Source organism: Lupinus angustifolius, chromosome LG01 (genome assembly GCF_001865875.1).
Source record: "Lupinus angustifolius cultivar Tanjil chromosome LG01, LupAngTanjil_v1.0, whole genome shotgun sequence".
Lineage (NCBI taxonomy): Eukaryota > Viridiplantae > Streptophyta > Magnoliopsida > Fabales > Fabaceae > Lupinus > Lupinus angustifolius.
This window is the reverse complement of record NC_032009.1, coordinates 30,136,399-30,157,719: the sequence shown is the minus strand read 5'-3', so window position 1 is coordinate 30,157,719 and position 21,321 is coordinate 30,136,399. Positions and strand designations below refer to the sequence as shown.

General features: G+C 37.0%; 1 protein-coding gene across 2 annotated transcripts; it reads left to right on the top strand.

Annotated features, from left to right (window-relative positions):
* LOC109359866 (calcium-dependent protein kinase 2-like) lies at positions 2,435-13,332 on the top strand. Of its 2 annotated transcripts, XM_019604564.1 has the most exons (9): positions 2,435-3,381; positions 4,033-4,176; positions 10,107-10,259; positions 10,414-10,529; positions 11,028-11,195; positions 11,314-11,441; positions 11,573-11,672; positions 12,878-12,975; positions 13,099-13,332. In XM_019604564.1, coding segments are annotated over exons 1-9 (1,629 nt in total). In that variant the 5' UTR covers positions 2,435-2,660; the 3' UTR covers positions 13,100-13,332. The 2 variants fall into 2 exon arrangements, with proteins under 2 accessions (XP_019460109.1, XP_019460105.1); XM_019604560.1 differs by having other exon boundaries at positions 2,436-3,381; positions 12,878-13,332.

Sequence of the window (21,321 nt, the reverse complement as noted above, 5' to 3'; positions counted from 1 at the left end):
TAGGTGTATTGTAACCACTGATACCTAACACGAATGACATTCTTCATGGAAGTCATTCCACGTGGAGTTCGTTTTGGAGCAACGATTTGCTTGTTTTGTGGAGTTGGTGTAGCTTCATCACCACTGTGAGAACCATGATCGCCACTTTGGGAAGCCATTGATGAAGTTTTTTTTGGTTTCTGAGAGTGTGAGAGTTTATGAGAGTATGAGGGTTTGCTAAGAGTATGGGGATGTCTTTTTGATTAAGTTTGAGACGGTAGAGGGAACGATTCATGTTTAGATATTTAAATTGTATTAACAATTTAACAGCGGATACTAAAAGTAGCGTTGTTGTATTGACATTTTCAATAGTGCATATTGAGGATTGCATTGTTCTTGTATTAACAATTCAACAGTGCATATTAACAGTAGTGTTGTTGTATTGACATCTTCAACAATGCATATTAAGGATTAGCTGTTGTTGTGTATCCAGCTGTTTACTACTCATTTTCATGAACACATCAATAATGTTGCCTAGATGTAGCGTTGTTGAATAGAATCTAATTAACATTGCAATCTTAAATATGCGCTGTTATACTGAACTCATTTTCCAAATTAACAGCGTATTCGTAATTATGAGGTGTTAAATTAACATTTTACATAACAGGAAAATATATATACAACATGAATTTACGTTAATTAACATGAAGTTGTCATGAACTATATTAGTATATAATTGTGTTTATTAATACGAAACTTGAAAAATATTAAACATTACGTTTTGTTAATTTGTTTTTGTCTTTATTAAGTATTGTTGATTTGATTATTGTGTTTATTAATATGGAACAGCAAAAGTATTAAAGAAAATAATCATTCAAATAATTAACAAAAAATAGAAATTAACATCCAAAATAATTGTTTTATTATTCATTTAGAGAGGGAAAATACATTATAATTAACAAAATGATTTGGTACATGTGAATATAATGAACTAAATGATTTGGTAGATGAAGAATACAATGAAAAAGAAACAAATCTTCTCTGCAATTTTTTCCTCGACTCCTCTACACAAATCTTGTATAATAGTTCATTGATTTCCTTTTAAAATTTGGGCCCTTTTGGAAAATCAAAAGATGTTAAAGATCTCCTTGACAATAATTCAATAAAGGAAATAATTTTTTCCTCGACTACTCTACACAAATCTTCATCTCACGCAAATCTTGTATAACAGTTACTTTCCTTCTGAAATTTGGGCCCTTTTTGAAAATCAAAAGATTTCAATGAGGGAAATAAATGAACTGAAAAAATTGAAAGAGATCAATGAACTCAATAATTTACAAATTAAATCTTCATCATCTAACACAAATCTTGTATAACAGTCACTTTCCTTTTGAAATTTGGGTCAGCACTAACGTCACAGATGGTCAACATCGCTTTTTCAAGAATGTGCGGTTAAAGTTGTATGCATCTACCCACATTGACAGCGATTGCTTTAATGTGCATTGTTGATGTTCTTTCACCTCATATTTAATAGTATCCTTCAAAATAGTGTTGTTGAATGACTGTTGTTAATTATAATATTTGGCATAGTGTTAACAACGCTAATTGAAGCAAGCGATGTTGAAATTGTGATTTTAACAACATTTAGTGAAGGAAGCATTATTGAAGGTGTTAATGTATGACTTTTAACAATGTTCACTCAAGCAAGTGTTGTTGAATGTGTAATGTATAACTTTTAACAGCGCTCACTGAAGCAAAACATTATTGAATGTGTGACTTTTAATAACGCTCATTAAAGCAAGCGCTCTTGAATGTGTGGATGTATGAATTTTAAAAACACTCAGTGAAGCAAGCACCGTTGGATGTGTGACTTTTAACCATATTCACTAAAACAAATGATATTGAATATGTGAATGTATGACTTTTAATAGTGCTCACGGATACAAAGGTTGTTGAATGTATAATTTTTAACAACATTCACTAAAACAAACATTGTTGAATGTGCAAATGTATGATTTTTAACAATGCTTACTTAAACAAGCGACATTAAATGTGTGACTTTTTATAACACTCTATAAAGCAAATGTTATTGAAACAACTGTTAAATCTTTGAATTATACAATTAACAATACTAAGTGAGCATTATGACTAGAGTTACTATCCTACTCTTATCATATGAGTATTATGACTAGAGTTACTATCCTACTCTTATCATATTCCACTTTTACCATTATCCTTCGTACTTATCATATTCTCATACAGTAAAATTCAACTTTTATGATTTTTAACATACAAATGCCCGTTTTATTTTCCTCCGTAAAGTTCTCTTCGCCCTTCTCTCTCATTAAACCCCTACCAATGCCATGTATTATACATGACAGAGACTCCTTCAAAATGCACCGTCTAACCCCTCCTATAATCTCTCGATGTCAAAACATTTTCTAATTTCATCAACATCCCAAGCTGTGAATCAACCAATCTACCCATTTTGTCACCCTTGAATTTTACGATTTTTTTATTTTAATATTTGGCAATTAATCTTTCCTTTAACTATTCCTCTCTCCAAACAAACTTTCTTTCAACCCCCAAAACCCAATATTCGCCACCTTTGCCAATCCCATCATATCTCTCTCTTCTCTCCTTTCTTCATCATTTTAAAAAATTTCTCCCTTCCTTCAAGCATGGGCAACTGTTGCTCCGGCAACACCACCGATGCCCCGGAGGTGGCCGATAACACTGCCACCGACCACAAGGGAGAAACAAACCAAGAAAGTAGCAAAAATGAAAACACCAACGACCCATCCACAATCACAGCAACTACCCCACCACCTACATCAAAGCCGCCACCCTCAGCCTCACCTCCTCCATCAAAACAGTCAAAACCCGCCACCGTTGGCCCAGTACTGGGCCGACCAATGGAGGATGTGAGAGCCACATACACCATGGGGAAGGAGTTAGGCAGGGGACAATTTGGTGTAACCCATTTGTGCATACACAAGGTCACGGGTCAGCATTTTGCATGCAAAACCATAGCCAAGAGGAAACTTGTGAACAAGGAGGACATAGAGGACGTGAGGAGAGAGGTGCAAATCATGCACCATCTCACGGGTCAACCGAACATTGTTGAGCTTAAAGGTGCCTATGAGGACAAGCAATCGGTTCATTTGGTAATGGAGTTGTGTGCCGGTGGTGAGCTCTTTGACCGTATTATCGCCAAGGGACATTACACCGAACGTGCTGCAGCTTCCTTGTTGAGAAGCATAGTTCAGATTGTTCACACTTTTCATTCCATGGGTGTCATTCATAGAGATCTCAAGCCTGAAAATTTCTTATTGTTGAGCAAGGACGAGAATGCACCCCTCAAGGCCACAGATTTCGGTCTATCTGTTTTTTACAAGCAAGGTTTTCTAATTCTATATCATCTCTCTTTTTTATCTCCTTTTTCTAAAAAATTTACACTTTAACCGTAATTATCTGTACTATTTCTAATAATAAAGTTCCTTTTCACGAAAGAGATGACCCAGGGTGGGCTAGAAAGTCTTCATTGACGAAGTCAAGCAAAAATAAATTTTTACTATGAGGGATTAAGTAAAAAACAATTCTGTGTAAACAATTTCACGTCTAAGAATATTGATACCTTCAAGGAACACTTCAAGCAAGCTGCCCTAGGAAACAGCAGTTTTTTTATTTGTGATATAGAAAATTATTTGATTAGCATGAGACTGATAATAACGTAACTTAGTAACCTGTCTTATTTTTGTGAAACGTCATCTTATGTTTTTAACATATTAATTAATAAAATTCACACATCTTTAAAAGTTTCCATAAAGGATTTTCGGGTAAATAAAGGAGTTTTGCGTTAAACTAAATAAGGTGGAACCATTTAAAAACAAAACTCTTGAATGAGGAAACATTCACAAATTTAAACTTTATCATCGACCAAATGATTAATATCCTTGCTAGAGGAAAGTATTAAGATGGTAAAACAGTCTTGAATCTTTCCATCTATATAATTGAAGCACGTTTTAATTGAGAATTGATCCGTTTTAACAGGAGAGATGTTCAAAGACATTGTTGGTAGCGCATATTACATTGCACCCGAGGTCTTGAAGAGGAGATATGGGCCAGAAGTTGACATATGGAGTGTTGGTGTAATGCTATATATTCTTCTGTGTGGTGTTCCTCCATTTTGGGCAGGTGTAGATTCAATCCTCACATTTACAAATTAACAATTAACATATACTGAACATTAATTTGAAGAACAAGAAGAAATTACTATATATATATATATATATAAGCAGAAACAACTACATTATTAGAGAAAATTAAATAACATTCAAATGATCATTAGTTGCACACAAACATCGGAAAGAGTTTAAAATTTGTGCACTGACAGTATAAAATATTGTCAACCCATCATTCACCATTGATTTGTAATATTTTTGTTTGAACTAGATAATAATTAATATATGAATGGTTGAGATTCACTGACAATGTAAAAAACACTTACATTATCAATATATACATATTAAATACTTTAATAAAACATAACAGATTTTTAGACAAATATTACTATATTAATTGTAATCATGATCATTAGTTGCACACAAACCTAGTTTTTAGGAAAACAGAACAGATTTTTAGAAAAATATATATTAATTGTAATCATCTTTCCTTACATTTGTCACACTCTCCTGTAAAAATTGAAGTAATATTTTAAGTATTATCAACTGTAGTTAATGTTTCACTCTATTCTAAACTATTCACCATTTCATATGTAAAGTTTTTTCCGAACTTGCATCCATATTCTGATAGATACCTAATAGTAATGGAATTTGGCATATTAATATTAGGGGACAGATCCACTTATTCCAATGGTAAGTTTTTTAAACTTACTCCTCATCTTAGCTATCAATTATAGGGAAATCCTATAAACAAACAAATATAAAAAAATGTCTCTTATCCTATAGGCTATCTTTCACATAATTTCTCTTAAGTTTATTCAAGTGTAAAATCCTAAATTGAATATAAAGGGATGAGTAAAATAATTTATAAGTAGAAAATACATATGAAATCATTATCTTCAGTTGTAATTCAAGATATTATGTCTCACTTGTAACTCTTCACTCTTCTCATACCCACTTTCAAGTGGTGGCAAGCTCCTCGATAGCAGTCAAGTCCAACAAATGGTATGAGAATTGATGGTTAGGTTGGGACATGGTAGACTTAAGGAGAGAAGTTGAGTTTATTCAAGTGTGGAGTATCATTTGAATATGAGGGGGTGAGTGAAAAATGTTCATGGAAACATTGTATTAAGGTTTTGGATCAAGACAATATATCATATTTGTATCTCTTCACTCTTCACATGCCCGCTTCTCAGTGGTGGGAGCCTCCTCATTCATTGTTGGGTCCAACAAATTCTTCTGTGTCCAATAACTAACACGAACCATAAATTGTATAATGAATAGCTACCCCTACCCTCACTTCCTTACAATACATGTAACCTACACATAATTATCCGTGAAATTGATATCTACCTAAGTTATTGTTTCACCCCGACCAACCGAGCATCTCACATTGATTGGGCTGGTCTCTCTTCCGACTAGCTCAGAACCAGGCACATTCGAACAAAGGGCTTAATCACATGTCTCGCCATTGGCCGTATGCACTGGGCCTTTTCTAGGATCATTGCCTCGATATCTCGCCTAACTCGCTGCAAAAAATGTACTGCCACGCCACCTGCAAACCAAGCATCTACTAGTCGTAGCATGCCACCTACAAACCTCACCTAACCTCCTGCCAACATGACAAGGACAAGCTTACGATACGGCTATCATACCTGCTACAAGCCACAAGTCAACTACGCATAGAGTATGGTCCTGCCAAATCTGCCGGACAAGGACAAAGCAGCTCCCGACAGGCCAGAATGGTCTGCCACGCGAATAGTACCCACCAAGGACTACTTCATCCATCCTACCACTATAAATTGGGGAATCCCCCCATAAGGAAGGATTAGATTGTTCACTCTTATTACTATTGCTCTCTAACCTTGGCTCTCTATTTCCTCTCATCATCTCAAATTAACTTGATCGTTGGAGTACCTTTTCAGGTCCTCCACCGGCAGGTCCAAGCTCAAGGTAGACACAACTAAGAAGACTTCTTACTCGACCTTCCACCCGGCCAACCTGACTTATCCACAAAAGAACAATTACAATACACAACTTACATACATACAATACCACCAATAGGATTTTGGTAATTTGACATATTAATATTAGATATATCTATTCCTAATGTAATTAGTGGAAGACTTGATGAATATCAAGAAGAATCAACCCCCTTTAAATTGGTTGTAGGAAGCCTAGGCATTTAACCTTCATTTACCCAATTATTAGCTATTGTAATCTTATATGTTTGAGTTTCTTTCTCTACTTCTATTTTTATCACTATAATTTTTTATTCCTTAAATACTATCACTGGTATGAGAGTTAGGTTTGACTATAAACTAGTCATAGAATCTCATTCTATCTATTTTGAACTAACTTAAAAATTCTCTATCCATACTAAATGATCTTTGTACCTCTTGATCTATATCTAACACTATTCAATTATCATGTATTCCAATTCCAGTTTTCTCTGGTGAAAACAATAATATTTGGAGTACTAAAATGACTACTTTTCCTCGGTCCTAAGCTTTATGGGATATTCTAGAAGAAACATTTGCTACTCTAGAGAATATTCAACTCTTACTACAACTAAGAAAAAGGATTTGAAGGAGAATATGCAAAGAGGTGCAAATGCATTATCTATATCAAGAGGTTGAGCCTACTACAATCTACTGTGGGAATAAGTTAATGATTGCAAAGAATCCAATCCATCACAACAAGATAAAACATATCACAATTAAATATCAAATTGGTAGAGAAGAACAAAGAGATAAAGCTTCAATACTACAAGAGTAAGGAACAAATTGTAAATATATTCATAAAGTCATTACCAAAACCAAAATTTGAACAACTGCAATTGATTATAGGAGTAATAAAAAAATGTATGAAGGAGGAGCGTGGATGTTTCATTGTTGGTGAAAAATCTTAGTGTTTTCTTGGTAATTATAATATAGGACTTTCTAGATAGTTATATTTTTAATGTAATTAGTGGAAGTGTTGAGAAATATCTAGAAGAATCAAGCTCCCTCTAGATTGGTTGTAGGAAACCAATAAATAAGTATTCATCCTTCATTTTAAGAATGCTAATAAGAAGAAAAGTATTCTAAGTAGTACTAGAGCTTGTGTTGTCATGCAACACCAAAATACTCAGTTTTGTTTTGCTCTAGATCATTTGTTGTCCCAATACTCTTTACCAACAATGTTCCCCTCATTTGCATGCCATCCTTCACATTAGGAAAAGACCTCATGTTGTTTGCATTCTGCACAAGATGTCTACTAAACTTTTGGCCTAAGTTGCTCAATCATTGGCTAGTAAATTAGCCTTCACCACTCTTACAACCTACATAATGAGAATACAATTATATGAGTTGTGAATTCTATTCTATTAATGTTAGGTCACAACTCATGCATAAAGGAGTTAGCTTCCACTCCATTAATATAGAGGCAAACACACCCATAACAAGAAGAAAAGGTAATATGATTTAATATTTTTATCCTTCAGATAAAATGTTTTACCCTTATATATAAATACAAAAGTGATCACTTACCTCTCTATTAATAGAGAGGATCCTAACTCTGCATAAAGTGTGTTATAAATTATATTGTTTTCTAGTAACTAAGAATTATGGGTAAGAATAGATTCAAATTCTTCTATGTATTCCTCGATAGAACATGTTTGTTGAATTTGAGAATGGTTCTCAAAACGATTTTCTCATGGTAATTGTTAAAGATGACTAGTTTTTAGATAGTTTTCGGTTATGGTAATTATGATTAGTTTTGCTTTAAATGGTAGTTTAAGTTTCAAGCAACTACCAATTTCTCCATTGTATAAATTTTCTACACTTTGCCTTTTTGTAGAGTCAATTCCAATAATAAAACTTCAATGATTTTTCTTCTATTTTTCTCTTTCAATTCCCTTCTTTTCATTCTTGCATGATTGCTAAGAAACTAAGATGGTATCAGAGCAATGTAATTATGTTATAGTTCCACTCTTCAAAGTTGTGACTTTCTTTCTCACTATGTCTTTCTCTCTCACCGAACCATGCAAGAAGAAAAAACTAAGAAACCCAAAAGTTTTCAGTTACACCCTTCTCAACAATGTTGACTGGAGTGATCTAATAGAAACCAAGTTAGAAGTATATCATGGCCGAATTTGGTCTACATTCTTCAAGAGGTTAGGCCATCCTTAAGTGTTGGAGCTTTGTGGTCTTTGTGAATCTTTAAGTCTTCCAGGATATTGCTCACTTTCTTTATTTCCATGCCTTCAACAACTTCTTTAAGTTCATCAAAGAATTTGTGCAAGTGCTCCATCGGATTCACTTTCATCACTCTTCAATTCAGCAAGAGATTTGCAATTGAAACCAATTAAATTGCAAGCAACTTGAAGCAAAACAAAATTTGTATTTTCCATTAGTATCAAATTATCTTGGTGCTTCACTTCAACAATCAAATTGCCTCCCTCATGTATGCAAACATGCACTCAACAAACAAGAAAGAAGTATCCCGCCATAAAAAAAAATGGGAGGAACTCATGAGTGGTGAGGTTTTGATATCTTGCATGTAGATAGATGTTAATTCACCACAACTTCAACAAAATGTGTTGGTTGCTTTCTTTATTTACTATTCTCTTTTTCAATCTTCCTATTCTCCATTTCTCTGAATTCTTCTTAATATTCTTGAGGTAAATATTGTCCATATTTTTCTCTTGTTATTCTTGAGCAAAATTGCTTATATTTCATAATGCCAAGAAATCAAAATGATATTCTACTTGAGCATTATTCTTAAAGAAAAGAAATAATCATTCTTTCAACACTTTAGTGGTTCTTCCAAACTCCAGATATGACTTTTCACATTTGCTACCTTATACACCCAAGTTGAAAGTTGATGGTTTTCACTCTCCACCTCGAGGGGATGTTAAAGATGACTGATTCTTAGATAGTTTTCGATTATGGTAGTTAGGATTACTTTTGCTTTAAATGGTAGCTTGAGTTTCAAGCAACTACCAATTTCTCCATTCTATAAATTCTCTACAGTTTGCCTTTGCGTAGAGTCAAATCCAATAATAAAAGTTCAATGATTTTTCTTCTCGTTTGCTCTTTCAATTCTCTTCTTTTCTTTCTTGCATGGTTGCTAAGAAACTAAGAGTAATCCTTCAAACCTTGCCAACATTGCCTCCCTCAAACCTTAATTTTGTTTCAGGTTGAGTTTCTTGACTCTGAAAAAAATGTTTCAGCCTTAGAAATCCATCCCCGTAGGATCAATTCTATAAAAATAAGGCAATTTTACATTTTTAAGTGTAGCCTTCTTCAACCACGTAAGTCGTCTTCTCATGCCCTGTTGTTCTAACTGGTTGTTCTTTTTCTGATCACCCTTTGCTCTGGATAATTCAGGTGTTCGATTTCTGGTTCGAACATGTTTTTGTGACAAACGTGCTTCCATTATCTTCATTTCATCCATAATCATCGGAAAGCTTCCTGTTTTTGTTCATGCGCCTTCCATGCTGTTTGATTGAGAATGAAAATAAAATGAAGTTAATTTGATGAAATGGTTATATTAACCTGATAGTACTAAATAAGAAGTTAAATAAAATATATATGTATTGGAAAACAAAGTGTACAACTTCTTGAATTGTTAAATTCATATTTTTCAATAAAAAGTTACTTGTATAAGTTTCTTAAGGAGTGAATTTAACAAATCTTTTCAGTAAAAATAAATTTCACAGGTGAGTGAATAAACTAGAGTTGAGAAAAATTAATGAGAGTTGATAATAATTGTAGAACAATAGGAGGAGAGACAATGAGAAGCTGATAATAATTAATGTAACTATCTTAAATTTGATTTTCCCCAAACTAGGTTAAATAATGGGATAATTAATAATCATTCCCCTATGCAAAACCCTATTTATATTTATTGCTTGATTTATATTTATTGCTTGAAAGTAACAAGGAATTTGTTTGACAGAATCCGAACATGGTATATTTAACGCAATCCTTAGAGGCCACATTGACTTTACAAGCGATCCATGGCCTTCAATTTCATCACCTGCAAAGGATCTTGTACGTAAAATGTTGAATTCAGATCCCAAACAAAGACTTACCGCGTTCGAAGTTCTTAGTAAGTATATACTTTGCTTCTACTCAATTCTTTGGTTAAAAAACAGACTTACATTCATTTACGATTGCTGTCTTTAATTTAATAGATTTACACACCACAGATTCATTAAATGCATTTCTAATAATTAAAGCACTTCATAATTGAAATAAAACAGACCATCCTTGGATCAAGGAGGACGGAGAAGCTCCCGACAAACCTCTTGACAATGCTGTGCTGAATAGGCTCAAACAGTTCAGAGCAATGAACCAATTCAAGAAAGTTGCTCTTAGGGTACTCTACTATTTTTGGTTTATTTGTTATAAAGAATTTTGACATGACACATTTTGCTAAAATCATAATATCAATAGTCCTAGATGGTAGATTTGTCCGACAAAACATGTTAGCACATTATCAACAATACCTGAGAGCTGTACAATTTCTCACTCCGGTAAAAAAAATTCCTATAAAAAATTTCTAGACTTATTCATGAAAATGAAGGAAAAAAATATTCAAGAGGAAAATTGTTGTTTTTATATTTTTATTGATAGGTAAAAGTATCACATCAATATATCTAAGTATAAAAATATCATATCATTCTGTTTTTATATTATGTTTGATGCAGTTATCTATCAAATAATAGAAATGATCCTAATTTAAAAATGGAATAGAGTCAATATTTCTTAGACTAGTTGAGTTAGTAAGTATACATATCTTAGTTAGACATTTCAACTATATGCTAAAAAAGAGTACTACCAAAGTAACATACTGTTAAAATTTACAAATGAATAGGTCATTGCTGGATGTCTATCAGAAGAAGAAATCATGGGGTTGAAAGAAATGTTCAAGGGGATGGACACTGATAATAGTGGAACCATTACAATTGAAGAGCTCAAGCAAGGGCTGGCGACACAGGGGACAAAGTTATCAGAACAAGAAGTTAAGCAATTAATGGAAGCTGTAAGTGATCCTTCTCCCCCATTTTTATGAATAAATGACCAGAACGACAAACTACAACTAGTATTATGAGACTATGATTATATATACATAGATTATCTCGTTACTCTATAAATTTCAGGCTGACGCTGATGGCAATGGAACCATAGATTACGACGAGTTCATCACTGCAACAATGCACATGAACCGAATGAACAGAGAAGAACATCTGTACACTGCATTCCAATACTTTGATAAAGATAACAGCGGGTAAAACGTTGGGAATACAATAGAACAAACCACATTTAATATATTTATTATTTAACCAATACTCTTTCAGAAATAATTTCTGTTTCATAAAAATTATGTTTATAATCTTATTTTTGTGCCACTAATATTAGGTTCATTACCACTGAAGAACTAGAGCAAGCTCTACATGATTATAACATGCATGACGGCAGGGACATAAAGGAGATTCTTCAAGAAGTTGATGGAGATAATGTAAGTGACATACTTTTTTAGTTCTTACTGAAATTACTTTTATGTTGCTTGGTGTGGGAATAAGTAAACGCCAGGCTTAGGGGATTGATATCAGTATTTTAAATTGCATCCATTATATTTCACAATAATGGCAATTACTTTGTAGTTTTAGTAATCTCCAAAAAGTCATTACCATCACAATTGCAACTGCATTTTCCTATAGGTCTCTAATTATGATAATGCCACAACAACTACAATTTAAAATAATAATTGACACATCTAGTCAAGTCTTCCTTTTATACTAGTTGTGGTTGTGGTGATATTTCCCAACAAATCATAAGACATACTTTCCCGTATTCGATGAATTAGTGGATGGTTCGACAACAATTATGAATTAAATGAAAATACTAAGTACAATTGATAGTGATGCATCTAGGACCACCATTACCCAAGCATACTAATTTATCTCATTGATGTAAACTTTTTCTTAGTAAAAAAAGCCAAATAAAATTTTGGGCTTGAACTATTTAAAAACTATTTTAAACATTTTGATTAAACCCCAGACCTCCAAAATATGTCATTTAAGTATTCATAAATAAAATTATGAATTTTTATTAATTACAAATTGATATAATATAATAATTCATATCTAAATAATAATTAAAAAGCTTTATTTTGAGTAAAAACACAAATTCCTGGAAAATATAGGTCATGATGAAATAGACTTTTAAGCCATTACTGACTTTCATATTGTCTTTATAAACCTAGGCTCGAGCAAGAAAATAATAATGAAAACTTACAAAGTAGAACAGATGGTAGTATTTAAGCAAGACGAGCTATTTCCACCGAACTAGTGTTTTAAATTGTGGTTGCAGTTGTGATTGCGGTAACGGTTGCGGTTACTGCGATTGAGGTCATTGCGACCGTTGTGATGCGGATTGCGGCCGTTGCAGTGTGAATTATTTTGTGATTAAAAAACTATTTTTGAATTCAATGCGGCTTGACGCGGTTCGATGCGATTGCGTTGCGCCCCAGTGCAGTTGTGTTGGGCCCGATGTGGTTACATTCCAGTCCGATGCGGATACATCATTATGATTCAGAATCACACTGCAATTGCAGTGTGATACGGTTGCGGCAATTACCACAACCGCAATTTAAATGAGTGCACCCAACATGGTACTATGAACATAATTTATAATAATTAGCAACTTGTCGTATACGTGCAGGATGGGCGCATTAATTACGATGAGTTTGTGGCAATGATGGGAAAAGGAAATCCGGAAGCTCATACAAAGAAGAGGCGTGATTCATTTGCTTCGTATTAGGGGGGAGGGGGTTCCAAATGAAGATACTTAAGGGGGTTGGTTCATCATATGTTTAAGCTAGGAAACAGATGGGAGAAAGCCTGAATGATAATGGATTGCAATGCATCATCGCTTTGTTGATTGGGAAAGGATATGGGAGAGAAGAGTGTGTCAATGGTGGAAACAAAATTTTAAAAATGGGGGAAGAGAACATAGACTAACCTTTGGTTGGTTAACATTTTTCTTTTCTTTTTCCTTTCCTATGAAAAATTGTAATGCAAGTCGTGTATTGATATTTAATGATCACTTAGGAATAAAAAGGGTGTTTGTTGTTCATATATAAATACATTTTAAATGCTAGGTTAAAACATTTTGGGGATTAACCGGTTTCAGCTATTTGACTAACGATGATGCTGGCAGGAAAAGTTACCTGTATTATTTTGGGTTTAGACATGGAATAAAATAATTAGGAAGACCCAATTTTAATCAGACTTTTATTAAATTTTAAATATAAAAAAATAGTTATTAACTTGGCCAATTTTTTCAAATGGGCAAAAGGAAAAAGTCTTATTATAAAAATAAGAGTTATAGATGATTCATAAGTACAGTACAAAATGTGGTAGATAAGAACCAATCAAAAGTCGATCTTGAAACATATTAGGGGATTAGTTACACAATGCAAATAATTAATGGAATCATTGCTTCTCCATCCATTGATTCAATGTCAAAATTTAACTCTTGCAAGTTCAAGAATCCGCTCAAGAGAGGGTTTGATGAAGTTAAAGATAAAATTATTCCAAAGATATGTGGAGGAGAGGGCTTGACAAATTTAAAAATAAAACCATTCCTAAATAGCCAGATAGCCTATATAGAAGCTAACCAGATGACGTTCCAATGTTTCGAATAACTCCTATGAGATATCATATCGATACGAGTAGTGAAATGATGGGCTATAGAGGTAGAACAATGTTGATGTCCAACCATTTGTAAATTAGCTACTAGAATGCATAATGAGAATGTAGGAAGAGAAAAGATGTTGAGAAGATTCAGGATACTTGTTGTAAAAAGGGCATAAAGATCCTCCTTAAAGATACCTGTTCTTGAGAAGTGCTCCATAGTTGGTAACCTAGCCTAAAATAGTCTCAAAGTAAAGTTTATATATATACTGCTATTAATGAGATAAAGTCATAATTATCCAATATTAATTTAAATATCTTGCATGGATTATCTAATATCGTAAGATAGTAGCTATTTTTAGAAAATATAAGGATAAACTAGATGTACTAAAGATATACCCCACTTTTAGTTCTATGCTTGTATATATATGTGTTTGTATACCTATATTATTTGCCTGTTGAAACATATAATAATGTATAAATATATATTATACAGTTTTAAGATAACTTGAGTAAGAAGTTAACTTACTTCCATTATAAGCTACTATTTGTTATATAATTTGCTAAAGAGATGTAAATCATCAAATTTTATTATTAAACTACATGATTTACTTTTAGTATAGTTAGATCTTAAATTATATATTGTCACTAAACTTTCGTAGAAGTGGCATGAGAGGCCTAAAAGTATTAATCATTGATATATTTTAATAAAATATAAGTTTAATAATTGTGTTTTAGTGTAAAGAGTGGATGATCGGGAGCTGAGGATGGATGGTCGAAAACTGAAGATGGATGGTCGGAAGAGTATGTTCGGAGTAGTGTAGGAAAACAGGTAACTTGGTAGGATGATCTTCTGGGCCCGCTGGGGAAGTTAGAGCAATAAGTGTTGCAATAAATGAGAGGATGATAATTTTTTATACTCTATGTGTGGTATCTTCTATTTATAGAGCTTAGGAATTGCTGAGATGACATCTGGTCATTGGCCAGCATTTAACGGGTACGAGGGATGTACTCTTACTTGATCTGCAGATCTGAGATGTCGTCTTTACTTGATCTGCAGATCTGTCCTTGTCGATTTGTCGGGGGTAGATATAATGTTCAGGCGGCGTGACATGTTGTCTATGGTCTGACACTGATGGCGAGTCAGCGGCACATTAAATGCTTTGTCAAAGGTGCATTAAATAACGTGTCAAAGGTCTTAATATCGTGTCAGGAGCATTTATTGCATTTGCCACGAGTGGATCCATTTAAGGCGAACGATGGGGACATGCAGAGTACTGCACGGGATGCTCGAGTAAAAGGGGACAGTCCAATGATGTTGGGCTAATAGATTCTTTTGAGGTTGGAGGCGCGGGTAAGACCGGGCTGGAACAGTTGCCAGTAGTCTATTAGGCTAGTTAGAGGTGATTGGGCTAGTAGACTTTAGGGTTGACAATCTGGAGTATGATCGGGCTGGAACAGTTGCCCCTAGTCTATTAGGCTGGTCAGAGGTGACCGGGCTAGTAGACTTTGGGGTTGACAATCCGGAGTATGACAGGGCTGGAACAATTGCCCCTAGTCTATTAGGCCAGTCAGAGGTGACCGGGCTAATAGGCTCGAATTATTCTGACTTGGCATAATGGAATAGGGGTAGGTTCTTTAGGTAGGTATAGGGGGTAGGTCATGATGGCTACGGGTTTTTATTGGACACGTGGGGGATGCTTGGCATTTCATGTGAAACTTGAACGATAGATAGATGCGTCTGTTTGTTTCAGTTCTATTTCCAGGGTTTCTATATCGCCGTTGGATTGTCCTTGAGTGATTTTGAATGGGTGGATGCACATTTTGGGCTGGGCCCCCTAGGGAGGTATGGGCTTGAGTTTCTCCCTATAAATAGGGGTTCCTTCCTTCATTCTTCTTCACTTTGCTTTCTGAGAAATTGTCTCTTGCCGAGCATACGCATTGTTTGAATATGATATTCAATTTTATTCTACAATCCTCTACTTCCCATAACTCAGTAACTTTCTCTTTTTCTTTCACTTTTTTAATAACATTGTAGGCAGTTATGGCATTGTTAGGCGGGGATTTGAGCCCTGATGGGGTGGAGATCTTACCCGGACCTCCACCCATTTTTACTAGCGCAACTTGCACCGCCGTCAACGAGGCCAACACATTGTTGCCATGGTTAGTAGTTGCTTCTCTTGAAGGAAATCTATCCAATTGTCCTTGCTGACCTTGCTGCACGACATGAGGGAGAAAAAGGCCAGGTATGGGGCCACCTTGATTGACCAGGCGTCTTTCTCAGAGAAGTGGCGTCCGGTCTTGGATAATATGTCTAGTTCGAATTATGACAATTCTTCTGATGACAGGTCTACTATGGGGCGGAATTTTTCTGATCGAGCCCATCAGTTTACCATCCTGGAGGACGTGTCGGGTAGCGAGTGCCACTATTGGTGGGTTGATCAAGAGGTTAGGGGAACTCCGTCTTATTTCCCTCTAGACGTATGCCCAACGGTAGAGGTGTTGACACGACCGACTAATGACATCTACTGGTACGCCCCTACTGCTCTGAATAGATGGAGTTTCTACATGTACGAGCAGGTCTGCCGCCGAATAGGAGTGAAAATCCCTTTTCATGAGTGGCACACGGAAGTGTTGCAATACCTTCAGGTGGCACCCTCTCAGTTGCACCCCAACTCATGTGGCTTCATCCGGGCCTTCAAACTTTTCTGTGAGATCATGAAGCGACCTTGCACACTCTGGTTATTCTTCTGGATGTTCCGGGTGACGCCTAGCTCTAACAAAGACAAGGCTCGGGCTGGGCGTCTCTTGAGTCTCGGAATGATCGAGAGTTCTGTGAAGAACTGGAAGGATGGCTATTTTCGGGTCGAGGCTCGGGGGACCCATCATACCTGAGCATATGGTCTTGGCAACATCCCCCTCTTCCCCTTTTCTTGAAATGGGGAGATTCACCAGAGGCCGACCAACTCCTTTGGTTTCTTCTATGATCAATTGGATGATCAGGAGAGGAGGACATTAGATGAGATGCTAGCCTGGGTTGAAGAGGGTCTTCCAATCCTTTGCTACAAACTGGTTCAGGGCGACCAAGTCTTCGAGGAGGCAGACGGTATGCATCCGACTATCTATATGTTGTTTCTGTTTGTTGGTTTTTGTCTGAACTTTTTCGTTTGTTTCTTTCAACACCGACTATCGGGGATCAGGCAGGCCGTAGTAGGCTTCTAAAGCGGGCAGCTGCTAAGAGGAAAGACGCGGAAAACAGCAAGCATGTATGACTGAGTCTACCTACCGGTGAACTAATATTAAACAACCGGTGAACTGATATTAAACCGACAATCCAACTATTCGGACAATTATTTGGACAATTAACCGGTGAACTGATATTAAACAAAAATGTGACATATTCATTAAGTAACAGTTACTCGGTTTAATATTTTGCTGAACTTGAATGATAATAATTGTTGAATGATATTCTAACTTGAATAAGAATATGGAATACCCATTAAGTAACAGTTGCTCATTTTTAATATTTACCTGAACTTGAATGATAATGACCGGTGAACTAATATTCTAACTTGAATGAGAATATGGAATACCCATTAAGTAACAATGACTCGGTTTTAATATTTTGCCGAGCTTGAATGATAATAACTGGTGAACTGATATTCTAACTTGAATGAGAATATGGAATACCCATTAAGTAACAATTGCTCGGTTTTAATACTTTTCTGAACTTGAATGATAATAACTGGTGAACTGATACTCTAACTTGAATGAGAATATGGAATACCCATTAAGTGACAGTTTCTTGGTTTATGATGTTGGCGACCAAGAGGACTTGGTCCTGGCTTGGTTTGGATAGTGAATTGCCACTAAAGGGGGACTGGCCCTCGCCTATGGAGTTATGATGTTGGCGACCAAAAGGACTTGGTCCTGGCTTGGTTTGGATACTGAATCGCCGCCAGAGGGGGGAATGGCCCTCACCTCTGGGTTATGATGTTGGCGACCAAGAGGACTTAGTCCTGGCTTGGTTTGGATATAGAATTGCCGCCAGAGTGGGGACTGGCCTACGCCTCTAGGGTTATGATGTTGGCAACCAAGAGGACTTTGTCCTGTTTTGGTTTGGATACTGAATCGCTGCTAGGACGGGACTGGCCCTCGCCTTTGGGGTTATGATGTTGGCGACCAAGAGAAGTTGGTCCTTGCTTGGTTTGGATACTGAACCGTCGCCAGAGGGGGGACTAGTCCTCGCCTCTGGTGTTATGATGTTGGCGGCAAAGAGGATTTTGTCCTGACTTGGTTTGGATACTGAATCACCGTTAGAGGGGGGACTGACCCTCGGCTCTAGGGTTATGATGTTGGTGACCAAAAGGACTTGGTCCTAGCATGGTTTGGATATTCAATCGCTGTCAGAAGGGGGCTGGCCCTCGTCTCTGGGGTTATGATATTAGCGACCAAGAGGGCTTGGTCCTGGCTTGGTTTAGATAGTGAATCGCCGCCAAAAGGGGGACTGGCCCTCACCTCTAGGGTTATGATGTCGACGACTAAGAGGAGATGTAAGACATTTGAATAATACCTCGTTAACATATAAGTGGCCTTCGATTACATCAATTTTCTCAACCGTATAAAGGTCTGGCACTGACTTTCATTTTCAAGCGAAAAACTGTCGTAGGTTTGCCATGTTCCAAGTACGGGGGATTTTTTTCCCTGCAAGGTCTTCAAGCTTGTAGGCACCTTTGCCAATCTTGATGGTTACTCGGTATGGCCCTTCCCAATTGGATGCTAGCTTGCCTTTTGTTTTTCTAATGTCAGCCATTCTGAGTACTAAGCTGCCCATTTCAAAGTCTCGTGGTACCACAGTTCTATTGTATTTTTCAGTGGCTCTTCTTTTGACGGCGACCTCTCTGATTCTGGCTCGGTCTCTCTTCTCTTCGATCTAGTCTAAGTTATTCCTCCAGATGGTCGAGTTAACCGTTTCAGCAAAGTGTACTGCCCACCAGGTGGGTTCGCCGATCTCCACTGGGATCATAGCCTCGAACTCGTAAGTAAGGTTGAAAGGTGATTCCCCGGTGGTGGAGTGAGGAGTTGTACGGTAAGCCCATAGGACATGATGTAACTATTCTGGCCATGCTCCTTTGGCTTCTTGTAATCTTATTTTTATCCCACAGAGGAGAATTTTGTTAGCCGCTTCCGCCTGACCATTTGTATGAGGGTGTTCAACCGAAGTGAAGTGTTGTTTGATACGAAGACCTGACAGTAGTTCTCTGAACTTCCGATCATAGAACTGAGTTCCATTATCGGTGACTATTGCAGTAGGGATCCCAAACCTTGTCATGAAATTTCTCCAAGTATATTTTTGGATGTTGGTTGCTGTAATGTTGGATAAGGGTTCAACTTCAATTCACTTAGTGAAGTTGTCGATCCCCACTATTAGAATATCCATTCCCCATCTGCAAAATGACCATGGGGTCATTGTTGTAGTTAGCTCTTCAGGAGGGGCTTTGTGGAGGTCAACAAATAGTTGGCAGGGCGTGCATTTCTTGGTGAACTCAGAGACAGCTTTATCCATGGTCGACCAATAATATCCGGCTTGGAGTATCTTCTTGGTGAGCGACGCTGCACCAAGGTGATGACCGCAACCCCCTTCGTGGATTTCTTGGAGGGCATACCAAGCCCTATCGGGGCCGAGGCATTTAAGCATAGGAGTAGAAACCCCCGGTGATACAGACAACCTTGTACCATAGTGAACCATGAACTATACCTGAGGAATCTTTGCCTGTCCTTCTAATCCGCTAACAAGTCGCCATTTGATAAGTATCTAATGATTGGGCTGGTCCATTCGTCCAGGATCTGTGTTTGCTTGACGACCATGACACTTGGTTGTAGGATTCTTCCTTGAACCACCGATCTGTTGTTACCCGAGCTCTTCATGCTTGTTAGCTTGGACAAAATATCAGCCCAGATGTTCTGTTCCCTTGGGACGTGCTGGATGGAGGCTGTTTCGAACTTCGCCATAAATTAATTAATCTTGGTCAGGTATTTTCCAAGTAACACGTCTTTTGTTTGATAGGCCCCCATAATCTGAGAGACGACGAGTTGGGAATCACTACAAATGGAGACTTTTTCTGCCCCGATTTCTCTGGCCAACTGCAAACCGACAATGCATGCTTCATATTCTGCTTGATTATTTGATGTAGGAAAGGTGAATGTCAGCGAGTGCTCGATGGTCATCCCCTGGCCATTGTCTAACAAGACTCCTGCCCCGTTGCCCCGAGGGTTGGATGAACCGTCAACATATATGGTCCATATTTTCTCGAAACTACCTGGTTGTGTGGTCAATTCGGCAACAAAGTCAGTCAGGACTTGGCTTTTGATGGTCGTCCTAAGTCCATATTGTATATCAAATTATGATACTTCAATAGACCAGGTGATCATCCGCCCGACTAGCTCAGGCTTGTGCAAAATTTGGTGGATAGGTTGATTGGTTCGGACCACCACCGGATGGGATTGAAAATATTGTCGCCGCCGTCTTGTTGCCACCAAGAGATCATAGGCGACCTTTTCTAACTTCTGATACCTGAGCTCTAGGCCTTGTAATGCCTTGCTGGTGAAGTACACTGTTTGCTAACCATCTTCACTCTCTCTGATTAGAGCGGTGGCTACGGCCCCGTCTGTTACGACCAAGTAGACATATAGTGTTTCAGCGGGTGCATGCTTAGAATGCATGGGAGGAGTGACCAGGTATTGTTTAAAAATTTGGAAAGCCGCTTCACAATCTTCCGACCAAGTAAAAGTGTTGCTATTTTTTAGGAGCTGGAACAGCGGGAAGGAATGTTTGGCGGATGCTGGAAGAAATATGGCCAAGGCCGCCAACCGCCCATTAAGTTGTTGGACTTCCTTAACTGATCTTCGGTTGTGCATGTCTATGAATGTTTGGCACTTTGATGGGTTGGCTTCAATACCTCGGCTTGTTAACAGAAATCCCTAGAACTTGCCAGCTTCGACTCTGAATGTACACTTTTCTGGGTTGAGGCGCATATTAAACTTGCATAGTCGGCCAAAGACGATATTCATGATAGTTACATGGTCTTCCGTTGGTAGACTCTTGGCGATCATATCGTATATATAGACTTCCATATTATTTCCAATATGATCTCCAAAAATGGTGTTCATCATTCTCAAGTATGTGGCCCCTGCATTTTTCAGACCGAATGGCATGACCGTGTAACAGTAAGCCGTCTTGGGTATAATGAAGGCGGTCTTGTCTTGATCTGGGTGGTACATGGGAATCTGGTTATATCCTGAATAAGCATCCATAAATAACATAAATTGGTACCCGGAAGAATTGTCAACGAGATGATCGATGTTCGGGAAGGGGTATAATGCACACACATCCGCCACTTTTCAGATGATTTTCTGACTAGCACAACGTTTGACAACCAGGTGGATGTTATTGCTCGGATGAAGTCGACC

Bases quoted from the DNA above. Each gene is read 5' to 3' on its own strand.
- LOC109359866 (XM_019604564.1), top strand. From the start codon at position 2,661: ATGGGCAACTGTTGCTCCGGCAACACCACCGATGCCCCGGAGGTGGCC. The intron at 10,530-11,027 runs GTACTCTACTAT...ACAAATGAATAG, and splicing joins TCAAGAAAGTTGCTCTTAGG to GTCATTGCTGGATGTCTATC. The intron at 11,673-12,877 runs GTAAGTGACATA...GTATACGTGCAG, and splicing joins AAGAAGTTGATGGAGATAAT to GATGGGCGCATTAATTACGA.